This window comes from Chiloscyllium plagiosum, chromosome 5 (assembly GCF_004010195.1).
Source record: "Chiloscyllium plagiosum isolate BGI_BamShark_2017 chromosome 5, ASM401019v2, whole genome shotgun sequence".
Lineage (NCBI taxonomy): Eukaryota > Metazoa > Chordata > Chondrichthyes > Orectolobiformes > Hemiscylliidae > Chiloscyllium > Chiloscyllium plagiosum.
The window spans coordinates 64341222-64362165 of NC_057714.1; the positions used below are offsets into that span (position 1 = coordinate 64341222).

Here is a 20944-nt window from a genome sequence, read left to right on the forward strand (position 1 = left end):
CAGAACTAGATTCAAACTCACTCTGCTGATGTTATCCTGAACCAAACAAGAGCCACCGAGTCAACTAAGCAGTTTTCCACATTCAGCCGTGAATGGTGGTAGACAATTAAACAGCTCATTGAAGGAGACAGCTCCACAAATATGAAAATTACCAAATAGATTGCAGCCATTCAAGAAGGCACCTCAGCGTCCACTTCTCAAGGGCAACTAGGGGTGGGCAATAAACAACCCTGCTAGTAATGTGCACATCCCATGAGTGAATAAGAAGAAAAACCCCAACTTCAATGATTAGTGCAAAAGATAAGGCTAAAGCATTTGCAACAATTTTCTGTCATAAGTAGATTGTCCATTTTAGCCTCCTCTGGTGCTACCCAGAATCACAGATGCCAGTATTCAGTCAACTCAATTCGACATGATATCAAGAAATGGCTGAAGGCGCTGGTTATTGCAAAAGCTATGGGCCCTAATAATATTTCAGCAATGGTACTGAAGACTTGTGCTACAGAACTAGGCATGCCCCTAACTAATCTATTCCACTACAGCTACAACATTGGCATCTACCTGGACAATGTCAAAGATCACTAAGATATAATCCACAACAAAAAGCAGGACAAATCCAACCTGGTCAGTTATCATCCCATCCACCTGTTCTGGATCATCAGTAAAATGACCTAAGGGGTCATCAACAGAAGAGCTATCCAGCAGCACTAGATTTGCACTAACCTGCTCAATGACACTCAATTTGGATTTTGCCTGTGCCAACCAGCCCCTCACCTCATGTCAGCCTTGGTTCAAACATGGACAGAGGGGAGGGGAGACTGACAGCCCCTGTCTGATTTGACTGAGCCTCATTTGACTGATTGCAATGCCAAGGAGCTCTAGCAAACCTAGAGTCAATGGGAATCAGACAGATAACTCTCTTGGTTCGTGTCATACCAAGCACAGAAGAAAATGATTGTAAGTGCTGAACGTCAGTCATCTCAGCTCCAGGGCATCTCTGTAAGAGTTCCTGAGGGTAGTGTCTTACCACCAACTATTTCAAACTGTTTTACCAATGACCTTCCCTTCGTCATATGGTCAGAAATGGTGATGATTGCTCAATGTGCAGCATCATTCATGACTCTTCAGAGAGTGGCACAGTTCATGTCGATATAACCTTTTGGAAAATTGTACTGAATCTCAAGTCCCACTTCTCCTGGCTACAAAATGATTTAATAAAAGTCCGTAGAATCCCCAGTTTACCTCTCTGTTGGTATCAAGTTAATAGAAAACACTGACTAGGTACATGTAATTGAACAAAGCTACTATTTATTACAAATAAGTAATCTTTAATCAGAAGCGAACAGCAATGAACTATCAATATATGGCTCTACTAGTTAAAAATCCAACTCCCTTTTAAAACCCCTACATACATTCAGACAGAAAAAATAAAACAAATCATTTTATGGGTGGAGGAAAAAAAAGCTGGGAAAACATAGTTCGCTAGCACCAGCCCAAAGGGTTCGTTGAGATATTTCCTTTACTTGCCAGGAACTCCTGTCCTTCGGATATCCTTTTTCCAGGTTCTTTCATTGCATTGCTGAAGGCACTGGGCAATTGGTAGACTTACTACATAGTCTCTTTGTTAATGGTTAAAGACTATAGCTTACAGCATCTGGAACAACAAAAACAGGAGCTGCTGGAGAAGCCCAACAGGTCTGGCAGCATCTATGAAGAGAAAACAGAACTAATGCTTCAGGTCCAGTGACCCTTCTTCAAAAGGAGCTCTATAGAATGGTTATGGGACTCAAGATATTAGCTCTGTTTTCTCTCCACAGATGCTGCTAGACCTGCTGAGTTTATCCAGCAGCTTCTGTTTTTGTTTGGGTCAGATCTCCAACATCTGCAATTCTTTGCTTTATGTGAGTTTACAGCAATTGGTGGGAGAAGATCACTGGCTTCCTTCAGACTTCAGCTTTTTTTACTGTAGAGAAACCTGCCCTTCTAGCAGTCTGAAGGTTTCACACTGTATTGTTCACACCTAGAAGCATTTAGCAAACCAGGAACCAATCAGAGCTATTATCAGGCTGCAATCCACAACTTGTCACAATTGCATAGACCATTTAATTACCTGCACATATGTACTTCGGTGTTGGGCCATCTACAAAGAATTTCCCCTGCTACTTGAACAAAGCAGCAGTGTCAACACCATCCGCACTGAGTTTCAGGTAGCTTGTTTTTAAAAAGTGCAGCAATCCTTTCCATCGCTTTGATTTTTCAATAATTATTTTCCCATTTTAGTCCATGATCAAAAATACAGAAGATGAACTGATGCAGTCTTTACAATGTCTATATGCAGCAAGACCTGCATTATGTCCAGGCTTGGGTCACAAGTGACGAGTAACATTCCTGCCAGGCCATGACCATATCCATAAAGAAAGATTACAACCACTGCCTCTTGACAATGACATGAGCACTGCTGAATACTACACCATCCACATCGCTGGGGGTTACCCCCACTGAGCAGAAACTGAACCGAAGTATTCAGTATAAATACCGTGTCTATGACAGGTAAGAGGCTAGGAGTCCTGCAGCAAGGAACTCACCTCCTGACTCCCCAAAGCCTAGCAACTATCTACAAGGCACAGGTCAGGATGGAATAATCTCCACCAATATTCAAGAAGCATGACAAACCAATGAATTTCATTGCTACTACATCCACAAACCTTCACTCCCAATGCTCAGTAGCAGCAGTATGTACTTCAGAAATTTACCAAGGCTCCTCAGACAACACCTTCCAAATCAACAACCACTGCTATTTTGAAGGGCAAGTACAGCAGCTACATGGGAACGCCCATGCAAGTTCCCCTCCAAGCTGTTCCACAGTGTCAGAGGATCAAATTCCTCACAACAAAGAACAAACTGCAGCAGTTCAAGAGGGCAGCTCACCACCACCTTGTCAAGTACAACTAGGGATAGGCAATAAAAGTGGGCCAGTGATGCCCATGTCCTCTGAAGGAATAAAATAAAGTCACATCACTAAAGGTCCTACAGTTGGTGAAAATTGAAAATGCTGCCGTCAGTGTCTCTATGAGTAAAAGGTAAATGGGCATCTACATCACTCAGAAACATGAACATAATAAAGCAATCCAACACTATTGCATCTTTGACCACTATCTGAGGGTCTGAATACCTATGCCTAGCATGACTACCAGAAAATAATGCCATAAGAGCACTGGTATACTGTCCATTTTAATATTTGATAGGAGAGGATTGCCTCTGTATGCAGTGTTAGCAAAATTCTGAACCATTTAAAAATATTGATCTTGCAATTTTGCTTACTACATATACAACAGTCACCACTGATAGGATTTGTGAAGAAAAATGTTGCCAGTGTTTTTCAGCCCTGAATTTCTGATCATTGGGTGGGGTGTGCAATGAATGGGAAGTGGTTTCATGGTTAAATCTATAAACTTGATTTTTTTTCTATTTGATATGGGGTGTTGGGAATCGAGCTCTGGAGAAGCACGGTGACCTCAAGTAACATAATTTAAGCTCTCCCTGCCTGCCTGGGTAGAGGACATCCTATAGAGGGGCTCCTCCTCCACTGTGGTAGTCAGACTGCAAAGTCCTTTTATAAATTCATGTTTAAAGTTGTGAGAGGGCAGCTTCATTTTGAGGCCCCTGTCCGTCACTTACTTTTACTGAAACTGCACCGGCTACTTAGCTGGAAGGCCTCTGAGCATGCTCCATTTTTGAGAGCCTGCCATTATCTTTACTAGGATGACAAGCACTATGGCCAACAATGGATAGACCCCTTGAAAAATCAGTGCACAGGATAGTTCCCAAACATGGTTCCAACCTCTCTTCATCACTCTTAGAGGGCAAACCTACTCCATATTTTAGCATTGTAATGGACAGCAAATCCCATTGTCTCAAAACAACAGATAGAAGGTTTTGCACAGAGTGTCACTGCACATGCATTGAACACTGTAACTGCCAATCACAGAGCCATCTACAGGTGTAACAGTACTGTCACAGTATTGAAATTACAAATTATACTCCCTCGATAGTTACCTTCTAAATAATAGATAGATATTAATTCAGGATAATAACACTTGAAGACCTAACGGACTATGGTTGGTTCTGCCTCATCCATGACATACTAAACCAAGCTCCATTTATATTCTCAAACAGATGTAAAAAAATTCCCAGACATGATTTGGAAAAGAGCAGAGAAGTTATCCTTGCATCCTGGTTATCTTTATCAATTAAGTAATATCTCTGATAGGTCAACTGATCATTTATCTTACTGCTGCTTTTTCGATTGTTACTTTTTTCATGTCGTTCACAGGATATGAAACATTATTGGTTGGAGCAGCATTTGTTGCCCATCATTAATTGCTATTGAGAAGGTGGGGGTGAGCTGGCTTCTTGAAAACCGCGTCCTGTTTGGAACAGAGCTCAAGGGTTTTGACAGAGCTACTATGAAGGAACATTTACATGATCCAAGTCAGAATCATGTGTAGCTTTGGAGGGAATTTGGCAGTATTCTCTTGGACTTACTGACCTTGTCTTTCTCAATATTAAAATTTGTCTATTTTGAATTTAGAGAAGCTTAATGACTATTGTATTGTTTTTTATAGATGGTACACACTACTCCACTGCAGATTGGTAGAGAACAGAGTGAATGTTAAGGCAGTGGTTTGGGTGCCAATCAAATGTGCTGCTTTGTCCCAGATGGTATCAAGCTTCTTGACAGTTGTTGAAGCTGGGCTCACCAAACCAGTGGAGAGTACTCTGTCACACTCCTGACTTGTGCCTTTTAAGCAGTGGACAGGCTTTGGGAAGAAAGGAGGTGAATTATGCACCACAGAATTCTCAGCCTTTCACTCGCTGTTACAGACACAGCACTTATGTGGCTGGTCCAGTTCATTTTCTGATTAGTGGCAACCCTAAGGATGTTGATAGTTTTCTGTATTCTGTTGTGGGATATGGCTGTCACTGGCTGGGCCAGAATGTTTTGCCCATCTCTAGTTGCCCTTGAGAAGGTGGTGATATGCTGCCTTCTTGAACTATTGCAGTCCACACACTGTAGCAGACCCAAAATGTTATTAGGGAGGGAATTCCAGGATTTTTACCAAGTGACAGTGAAAGAATGGTGACATGAAATGGACTATATAATTACAAAATTTTCTTCCCATTGTAAAACTGTTTTCCAATTTAAAATATGGAAATATGTGAAAATAATTATTTTAGAACACATTTTTGTATATTTATTTTGTCACTTTTTTGGTTTTATTACACAATTTGTGATAATCTTCATTTGTTTGTTTAATTATCTTCACAGCAATGAAAGAAAATGGCTGTGCAGTGCCACAACTTGCTAACATTAAGCATGACAGACATCGAGAAACACAATAAATTATTACAAGCGTAAAGATGTAATTTATATAATATTGACTAATGATGTCAACTCCATACCTGCAGTCATATCCTTGAAACAACAAATGTCAGATAATACATGACAGTATCTTGTGGCAGAATTAAACATTCATGTTGAATTATGTTAAACAAAGATATGTCACAGGACATTTGAGGCCAATGTTGATGGGAACTGAGGTGTAACTGAGGAGTTGAATAAATACTTTTGCTTCAGTCTTCACATTAGATGCCACTAACATCACTCCAAAATTGCTAAATAGTCAAGGGGCAAAAGGAAAAGAGGAAATAAACCGAAATTAATTGGGCCAAGGACTGATAAGTCCCTTGGACATGAAGAGATGCGTCTTAGGACAATAAAGCAAGTAGCTACAGAGATAGTAAATGTACTGGTATTAATCTTCCAACAATCCTTAGATTCTGGAAAACTCCCAAAGGATTGGAAAGTGCCATTGTTTTGCCTTTATCTAGCAAGAGAAGACAAATAGGCAGGTAACTATAGGCCAGTTAGTTTACCATCAGTTATTGAAATAATGTCAGAGAATATTATAAAGAATGTAACGGCACAGCATTTAGAAATACATAAGATAATTAAGCAGAGCCAGCATGGCTTCATGAAGGGTAACTCATACTTGACAAATTTAATAGAACTATTTGAAGATAAATAAAGGGAAAGTAGTAAATGTAATATATTTGGATTTTCAGAAGGTATTTGATAAGACGCCAGATATTAGGCTTCTTGATAAGATATGACATGTTGGAAGTAGTATGTTAGCATCAATTGCGGATTAGCTAACTAATAAAAGCTAGAAAATTGGGATAAGAGGGCACTTTCAAGATGGAGAAAGTGAGGACTGCAAATGCTGGAGATCAGAGTCGAGAATGTGGCGCTGGAAAAGCACAGCAGGTCAGGCAGCATCCGAGGAGCAGGGGAATCAACATTTGAGTATAAGCCCTTCATCAGACTGTGCTTTTCTAGCAGCACACTCTTGGCATTTTCAAGATGGTAACCCATAACTAGTGGTGTTCCAAGGCATCAATTTGACGGACACAATTATTTACAATATATGTTAATGACTTAGAGGAGGAAAGTTAATGTTCTATAGCCAAGTTTGTAGATAACACGAAAATACATGGCAAATCAACTGGTAAGTATGACACGTAGAGTCTGCAGAGAGATACAGATGAGTTAAAGGAGTGAGAAAAAACTTGACAGGTGGAATATGTAAATGAAAATATCAAGTTGTACACTTTGGTAGGAGGAGTAGAGGAGCTGAATATTACCTAAATGGAGAAAAACTTTAGAAAGCAATGGAACAGAAGAAAGCTATGAATCACAAAAAAACTAGCATCCAAGCTCAGTGGGTATTAAGGAAGACAAATGGAATGTTGGCCTTTATTTCAAAGAGGATAGAGTATAAAAGTAGGAAGGTTTTTCTCAAACTATACAAGGCACTAATCAGACTACAGCTGGAATACTCTGAACAGTTTTGGGCCTCTTATCTGAGGAAAGATAAAGTGGCAATGGAAAAGGTTCACTAGGCCACTGCCAGATATGGAGGGTCTGTCTTATGAGGAAAGGTTGAGTACTTTGTGCCTGTACTCACTGTAGTTTAGAAGAATGGAAGCAATCTTACTGAAATATGGTTGAGCTTAGGGGATGTATGGAAGTTGAGAGATCTTGCCAAGAAAACTATTGGGATAGACACTGATCCTGGAGGCTCCTGAGGCATGCACCTGGGCCCAAAGGCAGGCACTTCTCTCCAGAATGTACCCAGTCTTTGCCTCATGCAAATTTCCACAGCTCGGGAAGGCAGACAACCGTAAAGGTCTAAAAGCTGCTCATAATGAGGTATGTATCAAATATGCTATTTAAGGCAGCTACCTGAAGTCTTGCTTTCAGGAAACTGGCATGTGGTTTGGACTGGGGAGTAGATTTTTGTCACTTTAACTTGTTACATATCCCAAAGATGCCTCTGTTTTCAGTTAAGTTCAGCTCTATATCTCTCTCATTGTCACATTTGCTAAAATAATGTGAAACGATTTGCAACACTGAGTTCATTTTCTGGTAATCAATTATAAAACATTACTCAACAAATTTTCACTAATATTATCACCATCATCAGTTCCTTAGTAAGGACATCATCACATAGTCACTGGAAAGGACAGAACCACGCATGTCCACCATGACATCAGCTTCAATGAAAACAAAAGGTACAAATGCAATAAACTTCCCTCATTCCATGATAGATATATCTGATATTTAAAATATCAGATACATGAAAATGATTTCAAAGTAATTCATCAATAGACTGCAATGGATGATATAAACTATGAGCTTTGCAATCAACATTTACAATGGTATCTGAAACATTCAATGAGATTACTTCCTTGTGACTACCCAGGTATCAGCATTTTCTACAATCCTAAACATAATGCAATCCCAAAATGTGAAATTCAGTGATATATTTTAAAAATATTTTTAAGTAGTTACACAAAACGAGACATTATCCTTTGTGAACATAAGCCGAAAAACAGAACTGATGCAGTTGCTCACCATTTTATGCCAAAAATATTCAGAAGTACGAGTTAAAGTGTGGATCATCAAAAGAATTTGCAATTGTCAACAGCTCTGAATTACTACCAAGGCTAAGAAAACATTTAAATCAAAACTACATATGAGAATAAATATCTGTGGATGTTATTTTTTGTAGGTTTCACAAGTTATTATTATGCTTTGTGAACATTTCCCACCAACATGTCCCAATTACTTTATTTGCAAATTTTGGTGTCACTAATAAAGTAACAAAAAATGGGAAGAAATGTTTATCTCTCAAAAGATGTATAAATTTTTCAGGCTTGTTAATGGATTACAAACAAATTAACAATATTAACTCAAACATGAAGTAAAAAGACATTTAAACAGATTAGTATGAGGAACTAGAAAGCGTCTTCACTAATAACCAGGGCATTGTACATAAGAAGTATTTATTAGGTCTGTGCAGCACTACTAGAATAGCTCAAACTGATTTTAAAGTCTTTACTTATTCTAAGATGAATTTAAATAAATTGCAAAAGAAGGTGAAATAAATGTTGTTAGTCCTTCAGAAAGATATTCATGAATATCCTGTAATCAATACTTTAATGTTGTCTATTTATGTGCACGAGAACATGGGCTGCCAAGCTTTATATCTTCCAAAATAAGTACATCATATTCTGCAAATCAATGAATCCACAAAGATCTCTAGTCTGTTCTAACTTTTAGAAAAGTAAGGCATTTCTCTACATTAGCTCGTCAAGAATTTAATTGAATCAAACTGAACCATATCGATTCCGGCAATGGCAGCACCAGCAATGCTAAGTATACAACAGAGTAGAATGTTTTTGTCTTACCTGAGTTCGATTAAAAGCCACACGTGCAAACACAGCCTGGGAGATGCCTGCTCGCTTCAACTCATCACGAACCCACTGGTAGATTTCGGAAGACACTTCAGCATTTGATGAAGTTTGTTGTTCTAATGGTTTATTAATGGTCCGGTTGACAGGAGGGTGGTTCAGGTATTGCTGATTTAGGGATTGCTGTGCCAAGAGTCTGTTTACAGCAAATTGTTGATTTAATATCTGGGCCATAACCAGCTGCTGATTCACCAGCTGTGGGCTAAGAGGTGCCGAAACAAGTCCAGGATGCAAATTGGAAAGTTGGGGCCTGGTAGCAGGCTGACCACTATGCGGAAGCTGGGCAGGTGATGGTGGCTGGGGCAGTTCAGTACCATTCCCAGGAACTGTTTGTGATCCAAAGTTAACATGATTTGTCCCTTGCTGAGAAACAGACAGTTCAGACATAGTCTCCATTTCAGCTAGAGCAACAAAGAAAAGAAGTTTCAGAAATATGAATACCCTAAAAGTAAAAGTCTTGTATGTAATGCTCATTATGTTTTGCCATTAATTATAGTTTGGATTAATATTACAAACTTTACTGTAACTAATAGAACTATACTAAATTTTCTACAATTCTTTGAGGCAACCAATAAAAGAGGCCATGCATATGTATTATGTCGCTGTTCTATAACTCTACGGGCACCTTCTTACAATGGGATATCTGCTATTTACTAACAATTGAATATTACATAAACAGGCAGAGTCTAATAATTTGTCCATCACAACCCGAGCATCAAGCTCACCCTTCAATGTCATATCTGCATATGTGCAAATGTCTTGTAACAGATTGGTTCATACCTCATATGAATAACACTCATACTGAACCCTATTTGAAAGGGCATAAAATATGTGAATCAAGCCAGAGGAAAATGGGTCAATTTACTTTCACTGAGGAACCACTAAGAAAGACAACTATACACAGTCAACAAAATGTTCGAATGATCACATAAAGAATGGGAAGGATTGAAATCATTTCAAATCTATCTCTTTGAATTTCTGTTATCATGTACTCTTTAACTTGAAGTAGAATCTCTCCTTTAAATGTAATTTGCAGTTCCAGTGCAAATTGAATCTAAAACTGCACCATGCTGGAGTGCTCCCCTTCCTCCACGTTTCTACTCAGATGCATTAGCAAAACACCAAGCTGCCAAGAACCAGAGCTTAAAATTAAAATGTATTTTTAAAAATGTCTTTAATTAGCTTTAATTTATATATTTAAGAGCAATAACATGATAATGTTTGAATAACTCCGCTGAAGATTGGCTCATCACAAGAAATAAACATTTTATATCATTTAAAAAAAAACATTCATAACATTTTAAAACATTCCTATTGGCGTCTTTGAACCCAAAGGATTCAGCTAAATTTTCAGAGCCTATCCAAAAGTCTGCAAACAGGCACAATTAGTGGAGACTCCCAACGGTAATTAATTTACCCAGGCGGGAGGAGCTGTTTTGTGGGAGTCACCTACTTTTAGTCTGAATTCCTTTTTAACCAAGACAAAAAACCGTAGAATCGCAAGTTGCACTCAGCAGAATATGTTTTTAAAGTTTATTTTCAAATCTTTAAAATCTTTTGTGTTAGTTGTAACAAAACACAAACAAAGACAAGTGGAAATTCCAGGCCTTTGAATTCATTTATTGCCTTTAACAGTAATTGTGTGTGCTTTAAATTTCCAGATAATGGTACTTACTGTTCATCTCACAGGAACATTCTCTTCTCCTCGCCCCTCCCTAAGAGTGTCCCTGCTCAGCAGACACTGGAACAGAATTTATTTGAATTCCCCCAGGATTATTTTCAGGTTGCAAGGATTAAAAATAAACCATTTGTTTTAAAAAAGTGATGAAGACTGTACTGTCCTACTCTGGTAGTTATTCTGTATCAAACTCTCCCAGCTGTGTATTTTTGGTCCTGCTCCCTGCAGTGCAAGCTCCTCATGGGTCTTTGACCTTGATATTGCTAACTTGAGACCAAGCCATAGTCTTGACCCATATTCTCCCCAGTGTGACCAAAGCCTGAGTTCCATTGCCCCTGATGCAGCAAAGCTTTTATTCCATGGGCTTCCAACCTTGCAAGTTACTGACAGGTTAGCTAGCTCGCCGACCAGAACTTTGTTCTCACTGTAGAGGCGAAACATGTGGTGCTGGAAAAGCACAGCAGGTTAAGGCAGCAACCGAAGAGCAGGAGAATCAATGTTTCAGGCATAAGCCCTTCATCAGCACTTTGTCCTCTCACTGTAGGGACCCACATAGTGAGGACAGAGAGGTTGAAACCCTGTGCTGTTGACAAGGAGGTGGCAATTCCTTCTGTGGGTGAAAGCGTGCTCAAATAGAAAGCTTCCCCATCTCCCACGTAGCTACCAGGTACTGCCAGCAGTGAGGAAAGATGCAAATTGGCCATTTAAACAGTTCATTTGACTTTTGGACAGGAGGGGTGTCTACCACCTTCACTACCACAATGGCAGGAAGATGGCTGGTACTCTTTCCGTTACTATCGTAAGACCCCCACCCCACCTTTCAGCCCATGCTCGGATGTTAATTCCATTAAACTCTCATTTCCCCACCAATTTTAGTTTCTAATATATCAGCAATCAAGAGCTTTCCCTGAGACTGACTGCATTTTGCAAAACTAGCATATTAAAATTTCCCTTGCTTTTCATTCCTTGTCCTCTTCCTCTTCTGTGTCTTTTTTCCATTCTTTTCCCCTCACCTCTTTCTAATTTCCTCTGTGTCCTCTAAACCTCATTTCAAGTCCATCTAAACCTTGACCTGTCTGGACTAACTATACCGGAGTTACTACTTCCAACTATGATGTCCTCTGCAGTTCCCTTTGTCAAACTCTCTTGATTAAGCAAATGCTGTTCCCAAGACAACAACATCTATCTCACTGGCCGGAATCTAGATACTTCCAGGCCAGACACTTGAATCCCTGACTTTCATCTGGCCTTTTATTATGCTCTCCTTACTCAACACACCTCACCTATCAAACCTGTTTCACTTACCAACTCCATCTGCTCTGTCAATATGCCTCCATCCCACTATTCTTCCTTCTCTAAACCTGCACTTTCTTAATTTCAGTTCCCTAGAACCTTATTCTACTGTCCCATGTGTCTGAAACTTTGAACCATATACAATTTCTTCCTTACTTTTCTGGCCTATGATTTTCACACTTTGCCACTGATCTTATTTTACCTTTCACTCAAGCCCCTCACAACATAATTTCCATGTCTAATTAAAGCATGTCCTCTCGCCATCACCTTCCTAGGCAGTACTCCAGACCTAAGAATCACTTCCTTCTACTTCAGAGTTGTGGCTCCTGAGGTAACTATCCAGTCCAATGCTGAGTTCACAGATGGAGCAGGTGTTGTTTGAAGATAGGGTAAGTGGATCATCCGGGGTTTTGAATGTTCTTTCCACCGCTTGAAATAAACCTTCAGAAATGTAGTGAGGTCTAAATCTTCAGCTGATTCTTTGCATCTGAACAAGGGTGATAGGTTGCTTTTAAGATAAGTTTAGGAACTACTAAATTAATTGAAGGATTTCTTCCATTAAGTGTTCATTTGTTAGTGCAGTTTGTGAATGTCCTCCACCTGAGCTTGTCGGAGAAGCTCAAAATGGCTGACTCTTTTATAGCTATTCCTTCTCCAGTTCAGGCAATGTTCATCCCATGAGATGGTGGAAATATTGCATAAAGGGTTGATAAAAAATAAAGATAAAAGAAAGCCACTACATGGAGTTCATGTGGACTTCCAGAAGGTATTCAATAATGTGCCACATAAAGGTTATTGCACAAGGTCAGAGCTCACGGTATTGAGAGTAATGTATAGCATGAATTGAGAACTGAAGATAGAAAACAGAGTCAGGACAGCAACAAGGATCAGTTGTAGGGCCTCAATTGTTTACTCCCTATTCTAATGACTTGAGGAGAATCCAGAGTATAATGCATCCAACTTTGCTGAATATACAAATATAAGTGGGACAGCACGTTGCGATGAGGACACAAGAGGTCTGCAAGGGGATTTAGATAGGCGATGTAAGTGGGCAAAAACTTGGCAGATGGAGTTTAATGTATGAAAGTGTGGGGTCATGCACTTTGGAAGAAAGAACCAAAGACACACTATTATTTAAATTGAAACAGACTCCAATAAACAAAAGCACAGAGGGATCTGGGTTTTCTTATGCATGCTACACAAGTTAGCATGTAGGTGCAGCAAATGATTAAGACAAATGGAATTTTCGCCTTTGTAGCAGGTGGTTGGGGTTTAAAACACAAGAATGTCTTGTTACAACTGAACAGGGTGTTGGGATGGTTAATCAAGAATGACTAAACAAGTCAGGTTTTGTTTTTAATTCCTTCACAGGATGTTATAGAATTTTGTTTAAGACTGGGATGTGAAGGAATTTCTTTTCCCAGAGAGTAGCAAGTGTCTGGAATTCTCAACCACAGAATATTGGGAAAGCTAGATCACCAAGTATTTGAAGAAGAGGTAGATATATCTTTGAAGATAGTGAGGAGTTGAGGATTATGAGGAACCATGGAATGTCACTTTGCTGTGGTGGAGAGGCTTGAGTGTTCCTTTGATCCTGAGAGCAATACCAGCAGGGATTCTCGACTCCTAGCATGGCCAGCCATGACATTAGGTGGGAGGGAAGGAACCAGACAAAGTGCAATACAAAATGGTGATCCAGGTAAAAGAAGCCTGTGTGATATCATCATTTGCAATGATGGATGAAGGCTGCAGCAGTAGTAGAGAGATCCCCAGTCATTAAGGTTTCCTTACCTGGAACTGGATCTTCCTTCTGTCAAGGATCGTGTGTCTGTTGATGTGCAACAGCAATCCCACATTAAAAGATTCCCTATGCAAGGTTAGAGATTAGACCTCCCCCCCCACCCCAGTGCGCGCGCGCGTACACACACACACACCCCAAGGCGACAGACACAGGATTGTGAAACCTGAAAGCCCCTAGCATCACGCTGGCTTGTAGGCAGAGTGTGACTCTGTCATTACGCCTTGAAATAGGAACAGCAGAATGTTTCAACAGTTTTCTTCATGACTGAGCAGTCCTCTTCAGGTCACCCCACATTCTGCTCACCCCACATGAGGAAGGGGATTGAAAAGGTGTTGTAAAAAATAGTCTGATTCCTCATCAACCTGGATGGTAAACCAAATCCAGCGGGTCTATCTACCTGCAGTCTGTAAACCAAAGTGATAATTAATCTTGAAAACAAGGAATGTATGATCCCTCATGGACAATGAGCAAAACAGTCATTCAGAAAGAAGAACTGCCCTATTTGCCTCAGGCACTTCAACATTGACACTACAGATGAAGGGCAGCTGAGGGAAGAAAGTGGTGGTTAGACCTTCACCTGGACAGGAAAACCTGAGGATCAGCCCAGGATGCATGGAATTTGATTTATTATCAAGAATGAACTTGCCAATTGACTGTGAGCTGCTGGTTGGCATCAATGATTGCCTCACAACTCTCGAACTCCAACTTGCCATTAACCAGCAGACAATGGTCCTGAATGCCTGCTGTCCAACTCTTGATGCTACAGATGAACATGAATAGGGGCTTCTATTCTACTCTGGACACCATAGTCACCAACATCCCTAAGGAAGAGAAAATGATCCTCCTTTGAGACATCAATGCCAAGGTTGGAAAGGAATCCCAACTCTGAAAAGAAACTATTGGAAAAGAAGAAGTTGGCAATTGCAGCACCAATTGGATTCTCCTGCTCACCAAATGTACAGAACACCAGCTGGTCATCACCAACACGCTGTTTAACCAAAAAGACAAGGTCAAGACTTCTTGGAGATATTCACAATCAAGACACTGGCACATGATTGACTATGTCATCATTTGACCCTGAGACCTAAAGGACATCTTCATTAACCAAAATGATGACCAGTGCAGACAGCTGTTGTACAGACCACTGGCTCATCTGCTCCTTAATGTCCATCAAATGTCACTGGAAGCAGCTGAAAACAAAGAAACAGTTCAGATAAATGCTCAACATTAAGTGGATTCAAGAGCCAAGCAGACTGTTGAACTTCCAACAATGTCTTCACAAAATTTAAATGGAGTGGAGGAAATATGGACAGAGCTGAAGACAGCCATCACCTCACATTGTGAATAAACCATTAGCTACAAGATCAGAAAACACCAAAACTGGCTCAACAAGAATTATCACATCATCTAAGATGTGATTGACAAGAAAGGGGGAAGATCTCCATGGCTGGCAAAGCAATATTACTAACGAGGCAGACAGGAGAGCTCATCAAACAGCAATGGTGGAGTTACAAAGAAAAGCAAGGGAAATCAAGAAGCAATGTTAGACTGAGAAAGCTAAGGAACTGTACATCCTTGCTAACAAGCATGACACCCAGGGCTTCTTCATTGCCTCCATGGCAATTCAAGGAGACAACACTCTTGGTTTCAAATTGGTGTGGAGTAAGGATGGAACCCTTTTAAGAGACAGAAGAATCATCAGCTTCCAATGGAGAGAATGCTTCAAAGAACTCCTAAACCAGAATAGAGTCATTGATGAAGATATGTTTGAGCAAGTCCTCAACTCCCCATCAAAGATGGCCCTAGATGCCCTTCTCATATGGCAGAATTTGAAGCCACCGTTAGACATACGAAGAATGGAAAAGCTGAAGAAGCAGACAGGATTCCAGTGAATTTAGGAGAGTAAAGCTTACCTCCCATCTTCACAGTTTAGATTAGATTAGATTACTTAGATTACTTACAGTGTGGAAACAGGCCCTTTGGCCCAACAAGTCCACACCACCCACCGAAGCGTAACCCACCAGACCCATTCTCCTACATTTACCCCTTCACCTAACACGACGGGCAATTCAGCATGGCCAATTCACCTAACCTGCACATTTTTGGACTGTGGGAGGAAACCGGAGCACCCGGAGGAAACCCACGCAGACGCGGGGCAGACACACAGAGAGTTACCTGAGGTGGGAATTGAACCCGGGTCTCTGGCGCTGTGAAGCAGCAGTGCTAACCACTGTGCCACCGTGCCACCCACATGCTCCATCAACTCTCCATCAACCCTCCATCAACTATTCTTGAAAATCTGGGACAAAGAGGAAATCACTGCTGATCTCAGGGATGCTGCCATTACCACCATCTTCAAAATAGCATACAAAGTGGACTGTGGGAACTACTGAGGAATCTGTGCATTTCCAAAACCTTTTGTTCTCCAGTTAGGTTTAACTATGAAATGTGGGTGGGCATCTCTGTCAGGGCAGGGATTGTAACGAGGTCTTACCTGGATTTACCAATCATATCAATTGTACCATTTGAGATCCAGCAAATTCAGAGGGTGGGGCTTTGCCAATACTGACAATGGACTGGAAGGGTATCTCACTTCTGTTCCCTTCCTTTTTTTTTTCATTTTCCACACCATTACAATTAAAATTAATGCATAAGCAGCATGTATGGGATACCCTTGCAATTCCACAATTGGAAAGCTTTTCTGTGGTGAAACATGCCATCAGTTTGCAATGCTGCAGCTGTGGGTGGGCTGTAAGTGTGGGCCTGAGGCTTTCTGCCCCACTCCATTGCTATTAGTATATGAATTGTAAGCATAAAGGTGACTCAAGTACTTTTTCAAATTTAAATTCCATTATAAATATTTCACATTATATGGGGTTTCACTTTATTCAGGTGTGCATCACTAGTATTTGTAGAGATCAATAAATTAAATCAATTGGCATGCCTCATGTTCGGCACTGATAGGGAAGTTAAGGACATCCTATATTGTGGAAGGAACAACCATTTGATTTGCATTCACTCTCAGATGTTCTTTTAAGTGTGCAGTGTTGTACTTTTCATTTTGTGGGACTTTGCTGAACTTGCAGGTTCAGCTGGTCTTCCCTTTGCAATATAAACAACATTGTCCAAGATCATACTCAGTCTGTGCTGAAAATATGTTGCTGGAAAAGCGCAGCAGGTCAGGCAGCATCCAGGGAACAGGAGAATCGACGTTTCGGGCATAAACCCTTCTTCAGGAATCTTCGGGCTTATGCCCAAAACGTCGATTCTCCTGTTCCCTGGATGCTGCCTGACCTGCTGCGCTTTTCCAGCAACACATTTTCAGCTCTGATCTCCAGCATCTGCAGACCTCACTTTCTCCCCATACTCAGTCTGTACCTGTTACAGGTAAATTCAAACCTCTTTAAGGATTCTGCCAGCTAACACCCTGAGATGGACCTACAATTGATCAGTGTTGACACCACTCATTTAGTTTTTCATTTATTTATATTGACTGATTAGCTCCAGCCATTCATAACCAGGATATTTCCACTTCACTTTTGTATGGCCCCCATCCCACGTTCTGGTGTCCCTTGGATCCCTCCCTAGAAGTCCCTGACCACACTCCACATGCCATCCCACCCGACCACTGATTCAACTTTGTTGGTCCTGAGCCTGCCATTTTCCTCCTCCCCTCCCTGTTCCAAAAAGTTCACCAAGGAAAACCATTGACCTCATTGTCAGCTGCACAATGCCAATTGATGCACAACACTCTTAAACAAACATGAACCAGGAATGACAAGGTTCCCATGAGCCACTTACTTTATTTTGCAGGCAGGACATGATTGGAAGTACATTTTAGGCAATGCATGTCATGTGAATGCATGTCATGCTACATTGCAAGTGCAAACCCCACAGGCCGGTGTGAGGTCTGAAATGCCACAAACGTACTTCTGATTTTATCTCTGCATCTTAACTCATCATCAGAAAATTGAAATTCCATATCCCAATCACTCCACATGCTGCATTTCTTGCTATTACTGGCTTCATAAAATCCTCCCAGAATGGTGAAATTTAGAAATCCTGAATGAGAAGTCAGGATTTGGATTACATCAATATTTTCAAGCCACATTAGAACATTTTCAGGCAAAAGCCCAAAAGCCCTTTCTGTGAACTAAATGGTTAACGGTAAAAAGTATTACACATTATCATTCTAGATCCAGCAAAGAACTTCATCTTTTTTATGCCACCTTCACTTATTTATTAATCTGGAACTCCAAGCACAAACAATTACTGACAAAACATATGTGCATTACTTTCATAATGTCACTGTATTTATACAAAGGTCTTCCTGCAACCCCCATGAATTACTGATGAGCGATATTTTGGGTTTTAATATCCCTTTTAGGGTGCTAACTGTCAGAATATTTTCTCCCTTTTCCTGATAGCTTAAGCATAGCCAAAAGTACTTTCTCTTTTTTTTAATTAAAATACTGCTATTTTACTGAATTATCGGAAAATTCGCTGTTGCTTCACTTCAGATAGAAAATGTCCACATAATTTATTTACTGTGCGTTATGCAATACCCTTGGGGTTTGATTCTGAAAAAGCATCTGCAATCATTTTTTCATCATAATTGCTGATTCCAGTTGTTAACAATGATCATTTTGGCTGTGAATTATTCTGAAAAGTGTTGCTTCACCTCTTGGTCCTAATACGGTAATTTTCCTCTTGTAGTTCAGCACTCTGATGAATAATATTGAGGCTATGAGAAATAATTACTATAAAAATATCAGTTCTGAGTTGCTCAGAATAATACAAAAAATGGACAAAATTTACTACAGAGAAAATGTCATAATTTCTGGAGGGTTTTTCATTATCTCACCATAGTGTCTAAACCAGTGTTATTTTAGACCATGGAGCACTTGAACTAATGCCCCTTCAATTCACTATTCTGATGTTCCACACTTTTGGTCTCAAGGGTGCAGGATTGACAATACTAGATAACAGAACTTCTACATTCACTTTCGTACAAGTGCTGACAATAAGCATTCTATAAGGTCAAGTGTGGTGCTGCTACCATCAAGGTTAGACATTGATACAGTCATGACAGTGGTTCTATAACACAACATCAGACAAATACTTTCATTTGTAGTGCATGTGATCTGCATTGTCTGAATCTGATCTCTCACATTTCTAAAGGGGAAAGAGCATTTTTCATGCTGGAATTTGCATTTCAGGCACTCATTCACAAACTTCAGGTGATGAATTAAAATGTTACTTAATTTTAAATAATGATCATGTTCTCAAGGTTAAAATTATATTCTACAGATTAAGACATCTCAATATCACTGTTGATACAAATAATTAGAACAGGAGTTTAGCTGATGGTTATCTGGAATCGCATATCTGTACACTATCACAAGTAGTTCACATTTTTGCAATTAAATTCCAAATCTCCTAATTTTTATTTTTAAGTAATTAGCATGTCATCTGTCTTCAACGATTCAGCTAAAAATATTTTGAGATAATTGTGCAAGTAATTAAAATTGCTTTATCTAAACAGACAAAGGCATGATGTTTGTCACTTACTGAAAAAGTATGTGCCCACTATTACCAACATAATGAACAGATTAGGAGTTTTCCTTGCTTACCAATCATATCTTTTGTCTTCTTAAAATGTTTATACCATCTTCCAAATTCTTGACATTTTGCTGCTGATACATTTGCATAGTAAGTGCTGTTTACAATGGAGGAAATCATACTCTGCATTATGAAAACAAAATCATCAGTCAGTAACAAAAAATTAAAGCTGATTTAAGTTTGAGGTATATATTTCCTCAAATGTTTAAGGCAATGAAAATAATAAAAGAAAATGCTTCCACTTGATGCTTTACTTCCAAAGTAAATCTAACTTAAAATCATTATTTAACTAAAAAAAACTTCTAATTTTTCTGTCTCCTTTTGAATAAATTTCTTTCTTCATAATTGATTTGATCATTGTAAAATCAGTTTCTCACAGTGGATTACAAAATATTTACAGAAATCGTAAAAAATGAGAAATCTAATATTATATAATTATTATATTTACAACTTTTTTGCAAATGTACATAACTTTTAGAAGAATCAGACACCACAAATCAAGCCCATTCTGATTGAAACAGTACATTCATATACAGTAATAATTTCAGGCTTAACAGATGGTATATCAATTAGCTGTGAGTTTCAATCAACTTCCAGGCTGTACTTACTCAGCCTTCAAGACAAAGAGTACATTTCCTTATAATATGATTAATTTCTACAAGACTATTTATTCAGGCTATGGGTTAATACAGAAGAATTCCATATTGCCATATTTGAACAATTTGCACAGAATTAATCTAAATGAGAACATATATTTCTTTATCAAATTAGATTAATTTTATATTGCTTCACTTTTCCTGTGAAATCAATTAAAGAACTGCCTTAAACAATAAGCTTTAAAAACTGTTTTTAAATTAAAACGAGATTACTCTCTATGTTTGACTGCGTTAAGTGTATGGGTGAAAGCTGGAAGTTGTATTTTACTCTGGGGTGAAAAAGTGTATATAAAAAAAGGTCAATTAAACAATATTCAACATTGTGAGCTCTCAGTTATTAACCTTGTCTCCAAGAGTTTTGTATTTTCATAACAGACCATTGTACTGTAATCCTCTTGTTTGAGAGAAGACACTATTTAAAATGATAGTGAAATGAAATGAAAAGCAGAGAAATACAAATATGAAAATCTTACAAAAATGTATTAAAAAACCCAAACTGTCACCAAGCAAAATATTGCAGATACTGGAAACTTGAAAGAAAGATGGAAAATGGTATAAAAAAATACTCAAGGTCATGGAAGCATCTGTGCAGAGAAAAACAGAATTAACATTTCAGATCTGTGACCTTTCCTTTCATCAGAACTGTCCTGATGAGAGATCACGAGACCTGAAGCATTAACTCTGTTTTCTCACAAACATCTGAATTAGGAGCAGGTGTAGGCCAATTGGCCCCATGGGTCTGCTCTGCCACTGAATAAGATCATGGCTGATCTGATTACTCCAAGTTCTTGCCTATCCACAATAACCTTTCATTCCTTTGCTTATCAAAGGTCTTGAACGGCTTATGCCCAAAACATCTACTCTCCTGCTCCTGGGATGCTGCCTGACCTGCTGTACTTTTCCCCTGCCACACTTTTCGACTCTGACTCTCCAGCATCAGCAGTCCTCACTTTCTCCTTATCAAAGGTCTATATCTGCCTTTAACGTATTCAAAGATTCTGTTTCCACCGCCTTTTG

The 20944-nt window shown here is 39.3% G+C and overlaps 1 protein-coding gene across 2 annotated transcripts in view; it reads right to left on the bottom strand.

The window, feature by feature from the left end:
* Positions 1-19715, bottom strand: part of LOC122549938 (DNA-binding protein SATB1) — a 94443-nt gene extending 74728 nt beyond the window's left edge. The window contains exons 1-2 of one of the 2 annotated variants that reach the window (XM_043690208.1): positions 19283-19564; positions 8815-9278 (exon numbers count right to left, since the gene is read on the bottom strand). In XM_043690208.1, coding sequence (XP_043546143.1) covers positions 8815-9278; positions 19283-19400 — 582 coding nt within the window. In that variant the 5' untranslated portion in view covers positions 19401-19564. Of the gene's footprint in view, positions 1-8814; positions 9279-19282 lie in introns of both variants that reach the window. The other variant, XM_043690210.1, reaches the window with a different exon arrangement.
* Positions 19716-20944: the final 1229 nt, after the last annotated feature.